The sequence below is a fragment of the Ahaetulla prasina genome, chromosome 6 (assembly GCF_028640845.1).
Source record: "Ahaetulla prasina isolate Xishuangbanna chromosome 6, ASM2864084v1, whole genome shotgun sequence".
Lineage (NCBI taxonomy): Eukaryota > Metazoa > Chordata > Lepidosauria > Squamata > Colubridae > Ahaetulla > Ahaetulla prasina.
The window spans coordinates 29,179,414-29,198,583 of NC_080544.1; the positions used below are offsets into that span (position 1 = coordinate 29,179,414).

General features: G+C 38.0%; 1 protein-coding gene across 1 annotated transcript in view; it reads left to right on the forward strand.

The window, feature by feature from the left end:
• Positions 1-19,170, forward strand: part of PCDH15 (protocadherin related 15) — a 474,186-nt gene that overhangs the window by 377,764 nt on the left and 77,252 nt on the right. Inside the window, exon 26 of the mRNA XM_058188831.1 lies at positions 16,932-17,059. Coding sequence (XP_058044814.1) covers positions 16,932-17,059 — 128 coding nt within the window. The remainder of the gene's footprint in view (positions 1-16,931; positions 17,060-19,170) is intronic.

Sequence of the window (19,170 nt, forward strand, 5' to 3'; positions counted from 1 at the left end):
AGTTACAACGGCACTGAAAAAAAGATGAGACTTATGATCATTTTTTGACACATTCCCATGGTCACAAGATTCAGACACTTGGCAACTGATTCATGTTTACAACGGTTTCAGTGTCCTAGGATCAAGTAATCAGCTTTTGCTGCCTCCCGACAGGCAAAATAAATGGGGAAGCCTGATTCACTCTACATGTTACTAACTTCAGAAGTTTAGTGATTCACTTCATAGCTGTGGCAAGAAAGGCCATAAAATGGGGCAAATAACTCACTTAACAACTGTCTCACTTGACCACAGAAATGTTGGGCTCAATTGTGATCGTAAGTCAAGGACTATCTGTAGAGGCTATGACAGAGGGAACCATCATTGTGGCCATGTTCCTTTCTTATCAGAGATAGCAGAGTGTCTTAGCTGATGAATATGATCTGACATTTTGAGAAGCTGTCATGGAATAGCTGAAATTTTATCCATAGCTAACCATGTAATAACATTTTATTGAAACATGAGATTGTTATTCATCACCTTCATAAGCTTCTCAGGATACTTTCTAATTTACCTTTGATAGGAGGAGACCAGAGGGACAAACAGACAAAAACAACTATCTCTGCTTCTGTACATATTTAGATTAACAGAGTTGGAAGGGACCTTGTAGGTCATCTACCTACCACCACCCACCCAAACAGGAAACCCTACACCATACCCGACAAATGGCAGTCCAATCTCCCCTTGGAAGCTTCCACAACTTCTGAAGGCAAGCTGTTCCATTGGTTGATTGTTCTCACTGTTAGAAAATTTCTCCTTATTTCTAGGTTGAATCTCTCCTTGGTCAGTTTCCATCCATTATTCCTTGTCTGGCCTTCAGGTGCTTTGGAAAACAGCTTGACCCCCTCCTCTCTGTGGCAGCCCCTCAAATATTGGAACGCTGCTATCATGTCTCCCCTGGTCCTTCTCTTCACTGGACTAGCCATGCCCAGTTCCTGTAACTGTTCTTCATATATATCTATATGAAGCCCAGATACGTTCTTGGAAATAAGGAGCTTGATAGGAACCAAAGAAGGTGTCCTTGCACCATAATTGGGATGGGTTCTATATAAAAGTATGTTCTTGTAAACCAGGTCACATGTGAAACACTGTTGATATAATAATAATTAACAAAGAAAATAAAACAACATAATATTTTACAGGTAATCCTTTTTTGTATAATGCCGGAACTTTCATAAAAGAGCATTTTCCTTTTGGCGTGCAATGTTCATGCTGTATTCATGCTGGCCCTTTTTTGCTTTGATTGCCTCTTTTTCTGATCTGTGAACAAAGTGATATTTTGGGGATCAAAGCTCCTTTCCTGGGATTGCTAACAAGATATCTATGCAGAAATAGTTGTTTTTCTTCTTCCTGGCTTTTCGGCCAATTTGTAAAACATTCAAAACACACTTCTCCTGCCTTGAAGCTAAGTAAAGAAAGCATCATGTGAAATGGCTGGAAGATCACAGGAGGGGCCAGATGTGCTTAGTGAACCAGGCCAATTGTTGGTGACATTGTGGAGTAATATACAATGCTAAGTATACTTTGTTTTGTGGTGTCTAAAACAGGTGCTGTGGCTTTGACTTGGTTGAACCTAGTTCGTTCAGTAAAATGTAGTGACCCATTCTTTTAACAAATGCTTTAAATGTTGGGTGATAATTGCATTGTGTCTTTGATGAGCTGTTCTCTCATTTTATTCTGTCTCACCTGTTCAACAAATTCATATTGCAAACTGGACAATGTAGGCAGTTTATAGCAATATGAGGCAATATGATGCCATTCATTCATTCTGCAAAGTGTCAAAAGTATGTGGCACAAGAGAGCTTTTAAGAAATGTAGGTAGTCCTCAGTTTATGACCACAATTGATCCCAAAATTTCTTTTGCAAAGTGAGATGGTTATTAAGTGAATTTTGCCCCATTTTATGACCTTTCTCGTCACACTGGTTAACCGAATCACTTCATTTGTTAAGTTAGTAACACGGTTGTTAGTCTTGTCCACTAAATTGTGGACAAGATCTAAAGACAAATTTAGACACAGTTACAATTTTGAGATGCTAACAGGAAGAAGTTTCTTTAAAACTCTGACTCTCTAAGGAGTTTGCACAAACTTTGTGACCTCTTTAAAAATACGAGACACGATTCAAAAATATCGTTTTTAAACAGAAGAATTTAGAATTTTATTGCACTTGAAATAACTATGATGACCTTTCGTTTAAATCTGGTTTCTTATATCGTAGTTTTCAATGATTTAATGGAACATATAGATGGTTTATGTATTTAAAGAACTGACACTTGTTCAGGAAAAAAATATTTTACACTCTATTTACGCAGGATTATTTACTTAAATGTGTGCATACGAAAGACTCTGAAGCCTTTAAAACATGAAATTGATTGTTGATAATCCATAATAATGTTCTTTTACATTGTATTTTCTGCTATTAATTAGTATGAAAAGTCTGCTTTAAAAGCGAGCCTCAGATTTCAAAAAAATATTGGCTTTTTGGTGAAGAAGTATATACTAAGATGACAAATGAAACTTCGTCAAAACGTCGCCAAGACACTTCCAATTTTACACGGGAGAAAACCCGAATAACCAAAGACCTATATAGTAAACTAATATATACAAATCTACCGGCAGAGGAACAAGCAATGGGTACACGCTTGTACAGTACTGTATTCAATATGACAGATAGTATCCAGTATTATATCTCTGTTTTTGATTTAATGCACTTGAGGCAGTTGGCATTCTGAACCAGTGCTTGAGCAGGGTAATGGGCTAAATAAGAGCCGATAATCTGAGACAAGAGAGAAATGGCGTATCTGTCCATTTGATGGTCTTGGCCAATCCTAGAAGGGCATGTAATTGTCCCAAAGAGTCCCAAAGCTTCTCTTTCAAAAGGCAACTGGATTTTCTTTGGGGTCTTTTTTTTCTCCTTGAAGACGTTTCGCTTCTCATCCAGACTTTTAGTCATGGGGGACTTTAACCTGCCATCTGCCGGCTCGTCATCGACGGTAGCTCGGGAGTTCTTGGCTTCCATGACGGCCTTGGACATGACTCAAGTAGTGGATGGCCCCACTCACATCGGGGGTGGCACACTGGACCTGATTTTTGTCTCTGGTCAGTGGTTGAGAGATCTGGACTTAAAGGAAATAGTCATTGAACCCTTGTCATGGTCAGATCACTCTCTCCTTCGCCTGGACTTTCTGACCGCTACCCAACACCGCAGGGAGACGGAACCATTACGTTGGTACCGTCCCAGGCGCCTGATGGACCCAGAGAGGTTCCGGACGGAGCTTGGGCCATTTCCTGAGGTCTGGCTCACGGCACGGCGGAGGAACTAGCGGCACCCGGGGACGGGGCTGCGGCTGGGGCTTTAGACCGTGTCGTGCCTTTGCGGCCTCTGACCCGGCGCAGATCCCAACCGGCTCCTTGGTTCTCCGAGGAGCTGAGGGGGATGAAACGCCGGAGAAGACGCCTAGAGAGTTCCTGGAGGTCCAGCCGTTCAGAGGCTGATCGGACACTAGTTAGATCCTATACTAGGACCTACCTAGTGGCACTGAGGAAGCGGCGTTGCTCGCCTCCTCCCTCATTGCGTCGGCAGATAACCGCCCAGCTGCCCTGTTTGGTGACCGCTCCCTCCTTCACCAGGGGAGCGGGATGACCCGATGCAGGGGCGTGCTGAGGAGTTTAACGGTTATCTATCGATAAAATCGTTCAGCTGAAGGACGGTCTGGACCAAAATTGTGGCGATTCGGACGGGGCGTCTGAGGCGGTCTTGGTGATGTTGTTTGGGATGAGTTTGACCCTGTGACTCCGAGGACATGGACAGGTTGCTGGGTAGATTGAATGCCACCACGTGTTTACTGGACCCGTGCCCCTCCTGGCTGGTGCTGGCCACTCAGGAGGTGACACGAGGCTGGCTCAGGGATTACAGTGCTTCCTTGTTGGAGGAGTCTTTCCGGCCGCCTTGAAAGAGGCGGTGGTGAGGCCCTCCTCAAGAAGCCTTCCTGGACCCGGCTGTTTTAGGTAATTATCGTCCGGTCTCCAACCTTCGCCGTGGCGAAGGTTGTAGAAATATGGTGGCATATCAGTTCCCCTGCACCTGGAGGAAACTGTCTATCTGGACCCGTTCAGTCCGGCTTCCGGCCGGTTACAGCACTGAGGCGGCTTTGGTCGCGTTGGTGGATGATCTCTGGAGGGCCAGGGATAGGGGTTATTCCTCTGCCCTGGTCCTATTAGACCTCTCAGCGGCTTTCGATACCATCGACCATGGTATCCTGCTGCGCGGTTGGGGGATTGGGAGTGGGAGGCACCGTTTATCGGTGGTTCTCCTCCTATCTCTCCGACCGGTCGCAGACGGTGTTGACAGGGGCAGAGGTCGACCGGCGCCTCACTTGTGGGGTGCCGCGGGGGTCTCTCGCCCTTCTGTTCAACATCTATATGAAGCCGCTGGGTGAGATCATCAGTGGCTTCGTGTGAGGTACCAGCTGTCGCTGATGACACCCAGCTGTACTTTTCACACGGGCCACCCCAATGAAGCTATCGAAGTGCTGTCCCGGTGTTTGGAAGCCGTCGGGTCTGGATGGGGAGAAACAGGCTCAAGCTCAATCCCTCCAAGACGGAGTGGCTGTGGATGCGGCATCCCGGTACAGTCAGCTGAGTCCGCGGCTGACTGTCGGGAGCGAGTCATTGGCCCGATGGAGAGGGTGCGCAATTTGGGCGTTCTCCTGGATGAGCGGCTGTCTTTTGAAGATCATTTGACGGCCGTCTCCAGGAGAGCTTTCCACCAGGTTCGCCTGGTGCGCCAGTTGCGCCTTTCTGAACCGGGATGCCTTGTGCACAGTCACTCACGCCCTTGTGACGTCTCGTCTGGACTACTGCAATGCTCTCTACATGGGGCTCCCTTGAGGGGCATCCGGAGGCTACAGTTAGTCAGAATGCAGCTGCGCGGGTGATAGAGGAGCCCTCATGGCTCCCGAGTGACACCTATCCTACGCAGGCTGCACTGGCTACCTGTGGCCTTCCGGGTGCGCTTCAAGGTGTTGGTGAATGTCTTTAAAGCGCTCCATCGCATAGGGCCGGGTTACTTACGGGACCGCCTGCTGCTACCGAATACCTCTCACCGACCCGTGCGCTCTCACAGAGAGGGACTCCTCAGGGTGCCATCGGCGCGACAGTGTCGTCTGGCGACACCCAGGGGAAGGGCCTTCTCTGTGGGGGCTCCCGCCCTCTGGAACGAACTCCCCCCAGGACTTCGTCAACTTCTGGACCTCCGAACCTTTCGCCGCGAGCTTAAAACCTACTTATTCATCTGCGCTGGACTGGGTTAGTGTTTTAAGTTTATGGTTTTTAATGGGTTTTAGTTTTAAATTTTAATTGTGGCCAATTTTAATAAGTTTTTTAACTGTATTTTAATTTGTATTTATAGTATTGTATTTTTACTTGGCTGTGAACCGCCCTGAGTCCTTCGGGAGAAGGGTGGTATACAAATTTAAATAATAAATAAATAAATAAATAAGAAGACTCCTCAATTCTGACTGGATGCTGGAGAATGGAAGGATTTATATTCCTTCCAGTCATCTGGTGGTTAGCATTTTGAAATGTAATGAAGCTAGTCACTCAGAGTGCAACCAGATGATTGCAAGGAATATAATTCCTTCCAGTCCCCAGCATTCAGTCAGAACTGAGGAGGCTTCTTGGATGAGAAGTGAAACGTCTTCAAGGGAAAAAAAAAAACAAAGTCCAGTTGCCTTTGAAAAAGAACCTTTGGGACAACCATAACCGGGATGACTGAGAATCTCCATAGTCATTTTGCCCTAAAGAGCAAGTTCTATCACCAATGAGTTAAACCAGGCCAGGAAATCAACTCTACAGAAAGACCAGAACTATTGAGATGGGTCCAGTGCATTTTTATTATTCAGTAATAATTTCTCAATTTTGGAAACCTGCTTATTCTCTACCTGACCACCTCTTTCTACCCCAGTTAATCGGGAAGATTAACCTGCCTGAGGCTGTTTCAGCCTCCTTTGCTTAGAGTAAAACTTCTTGCATATTTCTGTCACGGCCATCTTCTTTAATCTCAGCAAGTACCCAGTTTTGAGTGATCGTAGATCCATCACTATGTCAGCCCTTTGAGGTAGACCAGAATAGGAAACTCAAGTTATGAATACTAATCCTGCTTTTGTTAAACGGTTACAGTAACTGAATTTTTGCAAGCCTGAAAGCGCCTCACGTTTCTGCTTTGGACATTGATTTTTTTTAAAAAAATCTGACCATTGTCTTGGTTGGGGGTTTTCCTCCTGTTTCCTCAAGGTTATTTTCACAGTCCATTGCACAATGTCACTAGAGACCTACTTGGCCTTGCTGGTATATAGTGTCTTTCATTAACTTCAGTTCATTTATCAACAGTACCTTTTCCTGGACAGAGACAGCCTCACAACTGTTTTTCACACTCCAGTAACTTCCCCGCTGGATTATTGCAATGGATTGCTTGTGTGGCTGCTTTGGAATAGTGGAATATTCACTTGGTTCAAAATAAAGCTTACTGGGATCAGCTCATATAATATAGCAATAGCAACAGCACTTAGGCTTATATACCGCCCCTTAGTGCTTTACAGTGCTATCTGAGTGGTTTACGATGTGTGCATGTTGCGCCCAACAATCTGGGTCCTCATTTTTACTGACCACTGAAGGATGGAAGGTTGACTCAACCTTGAGGCTGTGGGCAAGAGTTTGCTTGCAATCTAACCACTGCACCGTCAGGGTTTCTTATATCATGCTGATAAATTGCCATCCAGTCTAGCTGCTGGTCTATTGGCTTCAGAGCAGATTACTTAAAAGAGCATCTTCTCCTGTATGCACCTACCTGGACCTTAAGATCTTAAAATGAGGTCCTTCTCAAGTTCCTTCCATCAAAGTAAATGAGGTGGTTCTGAGCAAGAGAGGGAAAGATTTCCTGTAGTGACATCCTTTTTTCCCCAAACTCTCCCTAAATGAGGTCTGGTCTACTGGTATCCATATGTTGGCACTAGATGAAGACCTCCCAGGCTTTTAAATTGTATTTAAATGCATTCTAATCCTATATTAGTTCATATTGTTTTAGGTTTGGACAATATTCCTGCCTGTTGTTCCTGTCTAGTTTTGTATTTGATTTGATTTGATTACCGTATTTTTTGGCTTATAAGACACAATTTTCCCCTTCAAGAGATTCTGAAAATTTGGATGGGTCTTATACTCCGAATGTAGCTTTTTTGAAGCTTTTTTTCAGCCCTAATGCTGAATATCTTCCGCACTTTGCCTGCTTTTCTCTTTGCTTCTCTCTCCAACCAACAGCTGTGCTTTAGAAGCTGTTTTTTATCCCTAACCCGGCACGCTCAAAACCAGCGAACTAATGTGCTGAAGCTGACTAGAGTAAGGATGCTAGCTAGATGAAGACCTGGTAGGCAGATTTTTTTTCCCCTATTTTCCTCCCCTAAAACTAAGGTGCATCTTACATTCTGGTGCGTCTTATAGTCTGAAAAATATGGTACATATAACTAGAATGATATTTCTTCTTTAGAAAGTTTTGGTTACTGGACAAAACTTGATTTTTTAAAAAATAAAATAAAGAAATATTGCAAGTCAAGGGGGAGGTCACAAAACTGAGAGAGATAAAATAAATTTTAAAAAGAGTAGGAGGTTATTAGATGCCTACAAGAGGTCAATGTAATATCCAAAGCTATATTTGTTAGGCAATTTTTAAAGGCAACCGACGCGTACCAAAGCAAAGTCAAACCAGATGTAACATTGTGATTTTATTTATTTTTTAAGTTGGGAAATCCGCTCATGTTTAAATTTCATAGCTTTAAAAAATTGTTCCTCAGTTTCACTGCAACATAATGTGATAAGTATAGTGAGTATAGCTTGAGTTTTAGGAGAGGAGAATATATGCATGTATAATGCATGTGCTAAAAGCGTGATGTAAAATGAAGATTATTATCATTAATAGTACATTGCTTGAATACAAACATCTTCAAAATGAACCGTATATTTTTATGTGGTCGCTATAGAAAATCTCCTCTCAGACTGTAGAATCATAGAGTTGGATGGGACCTAAAAGATCATCAGTGCAACCTTCTGCACACTGCAGGATTCACTACATCATATCCAACAGATGATTCTCCAGCCTCTGTTTGAAAATATCCAGTGAGGAGGAAGAAACCACTCAATAAGTAAACTGTTTCACTGATTTACATGTTTTTCCTAATGTCTGATCTGTATCTTTAAAGTCTAAATCCATTAGTTCTAATTTCACTATCTGGAACAAAGGAGGATAAATCTTAATCCCACACAATGTGACAGTTTTTTGGGCAAATTGAAAACAGCTCTCGGGTAGCCCTTCATCCTTCTCTACTGAATACTAAACCTACTTAAATTTAACTGTTTCTAGAACTTAGTTTCTTAATTTTATTTTTATTGAGCTTTTACAAATAAGCAAATCTTATTTACATCTTAAGTATATCTGTGACCATTTACATAGCATAACATTCCAGTTCTAATACATCCTATACATTTTTACTATACATTTTGATTCTCTGGTTTTTTTGTTTGCTTGGTTTTTTGTCTAGAACTTGGTTTCTAGTCCTTTCATCATCTTGGTAACCTTTTTCTGGGCTTATCAAATGTTTTGTTCTAAACTGGGGTGTGCAGAACTGAATGCAATACTCAAACAAGGCCTGACTGTGACCGAGAAGAGCAGGATAATGACTTTCTGTCGTCCAGACTTTCTGCGTTTTTGATGCTTTTCATCCGCCTCTTCAGCTTGTCCTGTAGACCTATAACAAACTCACACAAGTGTGTCAATTTTATTTCTCCTTCCAGTTGCTTCTGCCCAGACACTCAAGAGGACTGCCATGTTAAGAACTATAGATTTATATGTTTTCCTCCTCTGCAGTGAAATGCCCCTCCCTTTTCATTAAGCCTATTTTTAAATATATATAAATTGTAGCCTTCCATAATTGTGACCGCACATCTGTGTCATCCCACCATGTTCAGTAATATCTATGACAAGATATTTATGGGGGCAATACAGGGGTGAAATCCAGCAGGTTCTGACAAGGAAAACTGGTAGCGGAAAGTTTGAGTAGTTCAGAGAACCAGCAAATATGACCTCTGGCTGGCCCCAGAGTGGGGTGGGAATGGAGATTTTGCAATATCCTTCCCCCAGGAGTGGAGGGAATGGGAATTTTGTAGTATCCTTCCCCTAGAGTGGGGTGGGAAGGGAAATTTTGCAGTATCCTTCCCCTAGAGTGGGGTGGGAATGGAAATTTTGCAGTATCCTTCCCCTGCCATGCCCACCAAGCCACGCTCATAGAACCGGTAGTAACAAAATTTGCATTTCACCACTGGGGCAATATACTGACTATGTAAATCACTTAGAGAAGGCTGTAAAGTACAGAATAGAATAGAATAGAAAAGAAAAGAATAGAATAAAATAGAATTCTTTATTGGCCAAGTGTGATTGGACACACAAGGAATTTGTCTTTGGTGCATATGCTCTCAGTATACATAAAAAGACAAGGCACATTTGTCAAGAAAGCACTGTGAAAGTGGTATATAAGACTGTTTATTGCTATTTTGTATTTTAACTTTGTTCTGTGAATAAAATAAAAAATATTTTTTAAAAAAAAATAAGACGAGATCAACCTGTTCTCCAGAGCACCTGAAGGCAGGACAAGAAGCAATGAATGGAAACTAATCAAGAAGAGAAGTAATCTAGAACTAAGGAGACATTTCCTGACAGTTAGAACAATTAATCAGTGGAACAACTTGCCTCCGGAAGTTGTGAATGGTCCAACACTGGAAGTTTTTAAGAGACTGGACAACCATTTGACTGAAATGGAATAGAGTTTCCAGCCTTAGCAGGGGGTTGGAATAGAAGACCTCCAAGGTCCCTTCCAACTCTATTATTCTGTTATCTTAGTCTGTAGTTGGCTCTCTTTAATGGACTGACTCTTGTATTTTAGCTATTTCCTATCTGTATGACTGCCTACCTTGTCAGCAATGTCCTCAACTCTGGTGTTTCAAAACCCTCCTTTCTTTGACCTGGAATAGAAAACCTCCAAGGTCTCTTCCACTCCTATGATTCTATAAATCTCTAAGTACTTTAAGTATCTCCTGGTGAGCAGCACAAAAGTCTGGTAGATTTTTTCTTTTTTAGTTTCTTTGTGGAATGAAGAACAAGCATGCTGTGGCTTACAGAGACCAAAGTACCAATAAAACCTAATGAAATATGTTTTTGCAAGCAGATGTTCATTGGACTGGGACTTATTTTTTTGTCATGTCACATTTTTCATTACGTCAAAAATAGCTTTTGATGAACAGGTCTTCCATTAATAGAAGGCAACTCTAGATACTAATCAAAATTTTGAGAGCTGAAAGCACAATATAGGAAATGTGCAGTTTTAGAATAGAATAGAATAGAATTTTATTGGCCAAGTGTGATTGGACACACAAGGAATTTGTCTTGGTGCATATGCTCTCAGTGTACATAAAAGAAAAGATACGTTCATCAAGGTACAACATTTACAACACAATTGATGATCAATATATCAATATAAATCATAAGGATTGCCAGCAACAAGTTATAGTCATACAGTCATAAGTGGAAAGAGATGGGTGATGGGAACTATGAAACGATTAATAGTAGTGCAGATTCAGTAAATAGTCTGACAGTGTTGAGGGAATTATTTGTTTAGCAGAGTGATGGCCTTCGGGAAAAAACTGTTCTTGTGTCTAGTTGTTCTGGTGTGCAGTGCTCTATAGCGTCGTTTTGAGGGTAGGAGTTGAAACAGTTTATGTCCAGGATGCGAGGGATCTGCAAATATTTTCACGGCCCTCTTCTTGATTCGTGCAGTATACAGGTCCTCAATGGAAGGCAAGTTGGTAGCAATTATTTTTTCTGCAGTTCTAATTATCCTCTGAAGTCTGTGTTTTTCTTGTTGGGTTGCAGAACCGAACCAGACAGTTATAGAGGTGCAAATGACAGACTCAATAATTCCTCTGTATTTTGATCAGAGTATTAATTTTTTTTCATAATTTTTAGATATCATAAATTAACACCCTTATACTGAAATCTAAGTCAGATATTTAAAACATCACATCCTTGTTAAATTACCTTTTTTGTATAATTAATTAATCTGATTAAGATTTTGTATTCATCTTGCTGCTATATTCATGTATTGCTCCTTTGTTTTTCTGTTAGAATCAGTGGAAGCTATGTGTTTTAATATATGTTTTTGGGTTCTGCATGATGCTTTTATTACTATATTAATAGTATTAATATTTTTTCTTGCAAAATTTTCTTTTTCCCTATGTACCCAAAAGAACAAGATATTGGATTTTACCATGCACTGGAGAGCAAATCTATATTACTATACTGGCATGCTGATATTTTATTATAGTCAGTTACTCTTTAGAACCTTGTTAGAAGGCAGAATTAAATACTGAATAACTCATGGATATGAAAAAAAAGTAAAATATATGCCATATATAAGAATGAAGTGATGAGGCAAAATGAAGATTGTTAATTAAATTTCAGTGAAGTTTAATCTGATAGATATTTGAATGTATCAATATAATCCATATCCAAGAGGAAGAAACATTTTAAGTATTTGATATCAGAAATCAGAGCAATTTTCATTACTGTGATTTATATGATCCAATATTAAAAATTCTTGAACTGCTCTTCACAATATAGTTGCCAAGTAACGGCACCATATCACTTATTCCTTTGTTTGTAGCAACTGTGGAAATAATACCCCATTGTGTTTGTTTATAACTGTATTGAGGTCAAACAAGATTGATGACATGTCTGATAACAGGGGAAAAAATTACATTAAAGCAATCATTTTATATGGCACATTTGTATACACAAAAGCTCATCCCACATGTTACTGAATTGCAAAAATCTGGTTTTATGAAAGTTTATTGTAACACTGAAAATATTAATTATTTTTAAGTGGCTTTGTTATAACATCTTTGACAATAGAACTCTAATATTTCAAGAAAACATAGAATAATATTTGAAGAAAACATAGGACAATTTGATTAAGGCAGAAGAATTCATGAATTCCATGATTCAAAAGAGTAGAATAGTAACCTCCAGTTGGTAGTTTCAAAGGTGCTTTTTCAAAAGGCAACTGGACTTTGTTTTTCCTTGAAGAGGTTTCGCTTCTCATCCAAGAAGCTTTTTCAGTTCTGAGTCAGAACATCAGTCACAACTGAAGAAGCTTCTTGGATGAGAAGCGAAACGTCTTCAAGGAAGAACAAAATCCAGTTGCCTTTTGAAAAAACATCTTTGGGACAACCATTTATTTATTTATTTATTTATTTATTTATTTTGTCACACAGTATATATAAACATAAGCATGAAATAATTATACAATATATAAGCAAATATATGAATATGAGTATGTAATAACTATATTAATTGGATATAACGAAAGGAAACAATAGGAGAGGAACGGTAGGCACATTTGTGCTCCTATGCACGCCCCTTATTTACCATGTCCTTATTTACCATGTCCTGAATGACTGAGAATCTCCATAGACATATCCAGTTGATTTTTTTGGGCGGGGTGGGTGGTGGTTTCCTGTCTCTGAAGTGGGATATAATCATGTCTTCAGAAATATTGATACAATTATTCTGTCAACTTTCTATTAATAGCTTAGTCAAATAATGTTGGTACTCACGGTGGTTATTTTGGAAACATGCCTAGGGATGCATTCAGTTCCCTGAAAAATTCCCTGAGCTTGAAGTATTATTTAAGTATTAAAGAAATCTTAATTCAGAGTACATATAAGCTTGAGAAAATATTTAACTTAACCTTTCTGCTTCCATTAATTTGTCAATACTAACATTTTATGAGTTCTGCCATTTCAGAACTAAGGTACAGGTGTCTATCTAAAATGTTGAAGGTATAATTAAAAATGTACATCTTATATAGATTTATTAAGTTTAAAAGAGACTTGTCTACATTTCAAATTTTAAATAGTTTCTTTGGATTGTCCCATTCACAGTAGGCATTTTGGTATGGTAAAATGGGATTGCACTAGCCTTTTCCCAAAGGTGCTCTTTATTCTGCAGTTGATTTAATTGTACAATAACCTCTGATGTCAAATGATGCGATTGTGTACTTGCAATAAAATATCTAGAGAGGTGTGTTAGTTCTAGCATTACACTCTTATTACACCTATGCTATCATATGCCATCCAAACATCCACCCATAATTGTGGGTTGAATCTTCCAATTACTGATGAATGACATATATAAACTGCCACACAATAACTCATATAAAACCCAGCCATTGCTATTTTCAGTGTTACAGTAAGCCATCAATTATTGGTTACTATTTCATGAAAATGCAGTGCAACTTGCAACTTTTTGTCAGATGCAGGAACATCAATCCAAACAATTCTCTCTTTTTTTGTCTCTACAGGATAGGTGGCAGTAATTTGTATAAAGTCTTCCCTAGTTTTTATGAACTTTAATAGTTGCAGCAACTTTTTATTTATTTATTTATTTATTTTTGTCACAACAGTATACAAAAACATCGTCATAAATAAAAACAACATATCATGAAAGAAAAATATGTATATATAAGTAAAAGTATGCAACAGCTATGTTAATTTGATATAATGAAGGGAACAATAGGACAGGAACGGTAGGCACTTTTGTGCTCTTATGCACGCCCCTTATAGTCCTTTTAGGAATGGGGTGAGGTCAATAGTAGACAGTTTTTGGTTGAAGATTTTGGGATTATGAGTAGAGACTATGGAGTCAGGTAATGAGTTCCAAGCGTTAACAACTCTGTTACAGAAGTCATATTTTCTGCAATCAAGTTTGAAGCGGCTGACATTAAGTTTAAATCTATTGTTTGCTCTTGTATTATTGCTATTGAAGCTGAAGTAGTCTTTTACAGGAAGGATATTGCAGTAGATGATTTTGTGTGTTAAACACAGGTCATGTCGAAGTCGGCGGAGTTCTAAGTTTTCTAGTCCCAGGATTTCTAGCCTGGTGGTATAGGGTATTTTGTTGTTTTCGGAGGATAATGTTGAAAAAGTTAAAAAACTTTGGGTGACCAAGAATTGCCTTTTGTAATTTTTTTTAACAGTCAAATTTTGCATTGAGAGAGGGCTATGAAGCCAAATGGCAGGGTTTGGAAAAATTAAAAAATAGAGGATTATGTTTAAAATATAAAATAAAATAATAAAATGCACTCTTTCATCAGTATCATGTGGACTTTCCCCAAAACATATAATGTTTTGATATCATATTTCAGCAGAAAACCTATACTTTCTCAATATCCTTTGAAAACATATTAGGGATTTCAGTGTCAATATCAAAAGTGGTGTGCTTCAATTCTAGTTATAGCTTTAGAACTCTTTTTTTTTCAACATGGTGCTCAAAAAGAAAATAATCCAACATAATCAGGGTGGCAATTATGAACGAAAACTTATCCCACATATGGCTCTTTGAAATAGCCATAACTAGGTGTCATGGGAAAGAATCAATTCTGCAAGGATATAAATTCTTGCCGGCAAATGGAATTTCTTCCAGAAAACTGACTTTGCACTGTTTTCCAAAATGTGACAATTTATTTTATTAGGAAGTCTGAAAACAGATACGAGTGCTTTTGATTATTTTTTTATTTGTTTGTGCTTGGCTTTTTATTTCTAATATTTATATTTGGTACTCTTTCCAAACTAACAGATTGGAAGGAAATGGTGTAATGGGGCTCAGGATTCTGTCTGTTGCTCTCATCAGTCATCAACATAATAATTTAGGGATGGGATGAAATTTAATGTGGAAAAGTAATCAAAAGACAACTGGTTTGGAAATGGTTGGATCTGGCCGAAGGTTGTATAGAGAGAAAATGAAGCATGCATATAGGACAGAAAAATCGGACGATGTCTTCAAATGTTGCTGACATCTCCATTTTAACTCCTGTTCTTAATATTTCTTGGTCCAGTAACCCAGGTGGAGTGTTATGCAATCTGTCCTGTGCTTCCCATTGTACTTGTGCTCACATCGTACATGGATATATTGTTGTACTTATGCACAACATACATGGATGTAACACAGGGAAAAATTAGAAACCCACACCTACACAAAGGCACACCATATTGTGTTCTCACACAGAAAAGAATATAAATGCCTTCTTTCTGGTTATCGCCCCTGGTAAAGGTGTTAGGAAAACCGTTCCAAAAGTCATGATCTGCATGTTTTCATTAACTTGTTTGGGGATTGTCATTTACTTTTCATATTGTAACTAAGACTTGAATTTGGTCTCTGGTTAGTAGAAAAGAAGTGGTTTCAAACCTAACATGCCACAAGTTTTTTATGACTCCAGTTGTTCATACCGAGACCATTTCTGGGTATCAGAATATGAAGCTGATTTTATTTTATGGCACTTTCATCCTATCTGATGGTAATGTCAGAGTTCAAAGATAAAGAGCATGATCCTCCATGTTAGTGTTTTATCTAGTGGCCAAATATTCTTAATTCTAAGAGGCCTGTTAGATCTAGATATTCCAAAGATTCATGTAATGAATAGCCAGCTGCATCTGAGAGCTATTTCACTAAAGTTGTCCATATTCATTTCTTCGGTTGATTTTATCAAAATGCAAGGATTCACGTTTCTTTAAGTTTTGTACCTTATGATTCTTGACAAATGTATCTTGTCTTTTTATGTACACTGAGAGCATATGCACTAAAGACAAATTCCTTGTGTGTCCAATCACACTTGGCCAATAAAGAATTCTATTCTATTTTATTCTAAGATGAAAAAAGATGAGAAGTGAGACAGTGTTATGGGAAATAAGTGTTCAGCAGAGTGATGGCACTGGGTGGGGAACTAACTTTATGCCTTGTTTTGGCATGCAATCCTCTATAGCTCTCTTTCTATGTTGCTATTATTAAAATGAGTCTTGGTGACTCATAAATTTTCAGTTGTTCATATAACATGATCATGCTATGACTCTGTGTACAGTCAGTCAAACTGCAGTTCGGCAGTTCAAATCTCACCGGCTCAAGTTTGACTCAGCTTTCCAGCCTTCCGAGGTGTGTAAAATGAGGACCCAGATTGTTGGGGGCAATATGCTGACTCTGTAAACTGCTTAGAGAGGGCTGTAAAACCATTATGAAGCGGTATATAAGACTAAGTGCTATAGCTAGTGCTATATAACCAATATCCCAGGGATAATGTAATAGAATTGGAAGTGACAAGCAAAGTGGATGACAAATCTTGCACAGAATAACTATTAATAATGGTGAAAAGCAACCCTAAAGATGCTTTAAAAATAGCATCTCTTGAAGCTTTTAGGATCAAGAATTTAATGTTATTAACTATTTGCTGGGACCTATATTTGGAATTATCTGAAGAATGAAAAAGAAAAATAATTGAAAACAAAAATAAACATTTTAAAACTTATTAGGAAATCTTAAGGACAAATAAAACTCTTGACATATCCATGTTCAATATTTCTGTATTATCAAGGACAGTCGAGTTTGACTTTGTCCTTCATTGTAGAGTTTTCAGACTCTTTCTTCTGTTGATTCTTTTGAAGAAAACAATTCTGTTTAATTTCCACCGAGACAAAAAAATATAAACTTAGTTTTTTCTGAAACTTTAGAACAAATGCACAAACTAATAATTTATGGTTTCTAAAAATGTAAATACGCAGCAAAATACAAACTAAGTTTCTTTAGAAACTTTAGAACAAAAGCACGAACTAATTATTTATGGTTCCTAAAAATGTAAATATGCAGCAATTTTCTTTACAGCTTTTCTAACAGAATCTAGAAGAGACATGCTTGTGACTTAAGGCATTCAGTGTATTTTAATTTTGCTAACCCTTTGTTTTTACTTTTAGGCAATACTGCAAAGATATTCATTGAGGTTCAGGATGAAAACGATCATGCTCCTATCTTCACAAAAAAAATTTATATAGGAGGTGTCTCTGAAGACGCTAGAATGTTTTCTTCCGTGATCAAAGTGAAGGTAGGAATTATGCTGAGCAACCCATTTTGCTTTCAATATTTTTAGAAGGTACACTTATAAAGTCTACTATCCATTCAAACACATACCCTAGAGTCTTATCTATGTGCAGGAAGACCACTTGGTATGCATGCAGATTTTCAGCTATCTGACAGTGGAAGCTTTGCTTGTTAAAAACTATGTAACAGAAATTTCCATAGCTGCGGAAGAAGAGTTGAAAGGAATTTGAAAATGAGAGCTGTGACAGGGCTGAAAATTGCTTCACTCCCTTAAATACATAAGTAGCTTCTATAATAATTCTTCGAGTTTTGATAAATGAAAGGTTTTTTTAATTACTGCTTTTTTTAATCCCAAAGTATCCTATTAATACTTCCAGTCAGATCCAATATTTTTAACTTATTGTACTTATTATTATAATAAATTATTTCTACTATGTGCTGCCCACTCTTTAAAGTATAATTTATTCATAGAATAACAAAATTAGAAAGGACCTTGGAGGTCATCTAGTCCAACCACCTGCATGGGCAGAAGAACCTATACCATTTCAAACAAATGGCTGTCCATTCTCTTCTTGAATGATGGGGCACCCACTACTTCTGAAGCAAGCCATTCTACCGGTTAATTGTTCTCACCATTAGGAAATTTCTCCCTAGTGTTAGGTTACTTCTCTCCTAATGGATTAGTTTCCATCCATTATTTCTCGTCTTTCCTTCGGTGCTTTGGAAAATAGTTTGACCCCCTATTCTTTGTGGCAGCCCCTCAAATATCAGAAGACTGTTACCATGTTTCTCCTAGTCCTTCTTTTCACTAGACTTGACATACCCAATTCCTGCAGCTGTTCTTCATATGTTTTAGTCTCACTTAATTACAAAGGCAGCTTCTGTTCTATGAGTTTTGATAAATGAAGGTTTTTTTAAAAAAATTACGGCTTTCTTTTTATTCCCAAAGTATGCTGTTAATACTTCCAGTCAGATCCAGCATTTTTAACTTCTTGTACTTATTGATATAATAAATTGTTTCTAATATGCTGCCTATTCTTTAAGGTATAATTATTCTTGCTTAGCCATTATGAGTTCAAAATCTGAACTCCTGTATCTTTGCAATCTTCCCAAAAGATCCTATTTAATGTTGCTACTGGTTGGAAGGTTGGAAAAGGTAATTTATGAGAAGTGTGTTTATGTAGCTCAATGTAGCTCTTAGCCTAACTGCAGTATCTCTGAATTAACATAATTAAGAACTGCCTGAAATAAAATATGGAAGAAACATTCCATTGGATTTTTAGCCCTTAAAAAAAGGGTAAAGGAAGACAGAAATCCTTAGAAATTAGGTGTTTGGAACTACTTTTCTATTTAAAAAAAAGTTTATACACTTTTCCAGAACCATTATTGTACATGAAATACAAAATGAGATAGATAACAAGCTAAATCTAAAAAAATATAATGAATTATTTTGTGTATTGAAAACAGAATCACTTCTGAATGTAAAGATAAGCTACATACAGAGCATTGGATACTGCCTGAAAAATAAATATTTTCTCATACTTTTTACCTTTCCATAGGACAATTTTATCATATTATATAACTATGAATATAAAGACATTTTATTTATTCGTTGCGATATCTGATTTCTTTATATTATGCTCATATATAAATATACCACTGTATACCTTTTTCTCATGCTGTATGTTAAGTTCCCTCTACGATTTTAAGGCAATGTATGTAATACTCCTTCTTCCAGGTTTTCCCACATTAATTACTGCAAAAATTTTCACTTGTTTGCTTGATAATTTAATATAATTTGAGCTCCTAAAGCAGTATGGAGCATAAGAAAAATGAACAAATCATATAAATTAAAAGAGCCCTCAAACTTCTTATACCTCCATCACAGAAAATCTAATGTGCATTCTTTTTTAAAACATTATTTGGGATATACAGTAGACGGAACACATTTTCAGGCAGATTAATGTAGTTTTAAATCATAAGAAATACTTCTTTAAACTTTTATTGATTTCCCAAAACTGGATATTTATTGTAAATGCCTTGTTATACAGATAATAAATAACTAGTTAAATTAATGTTATATATTTAAATTTCTGATCAAAAATAAATTGTTGT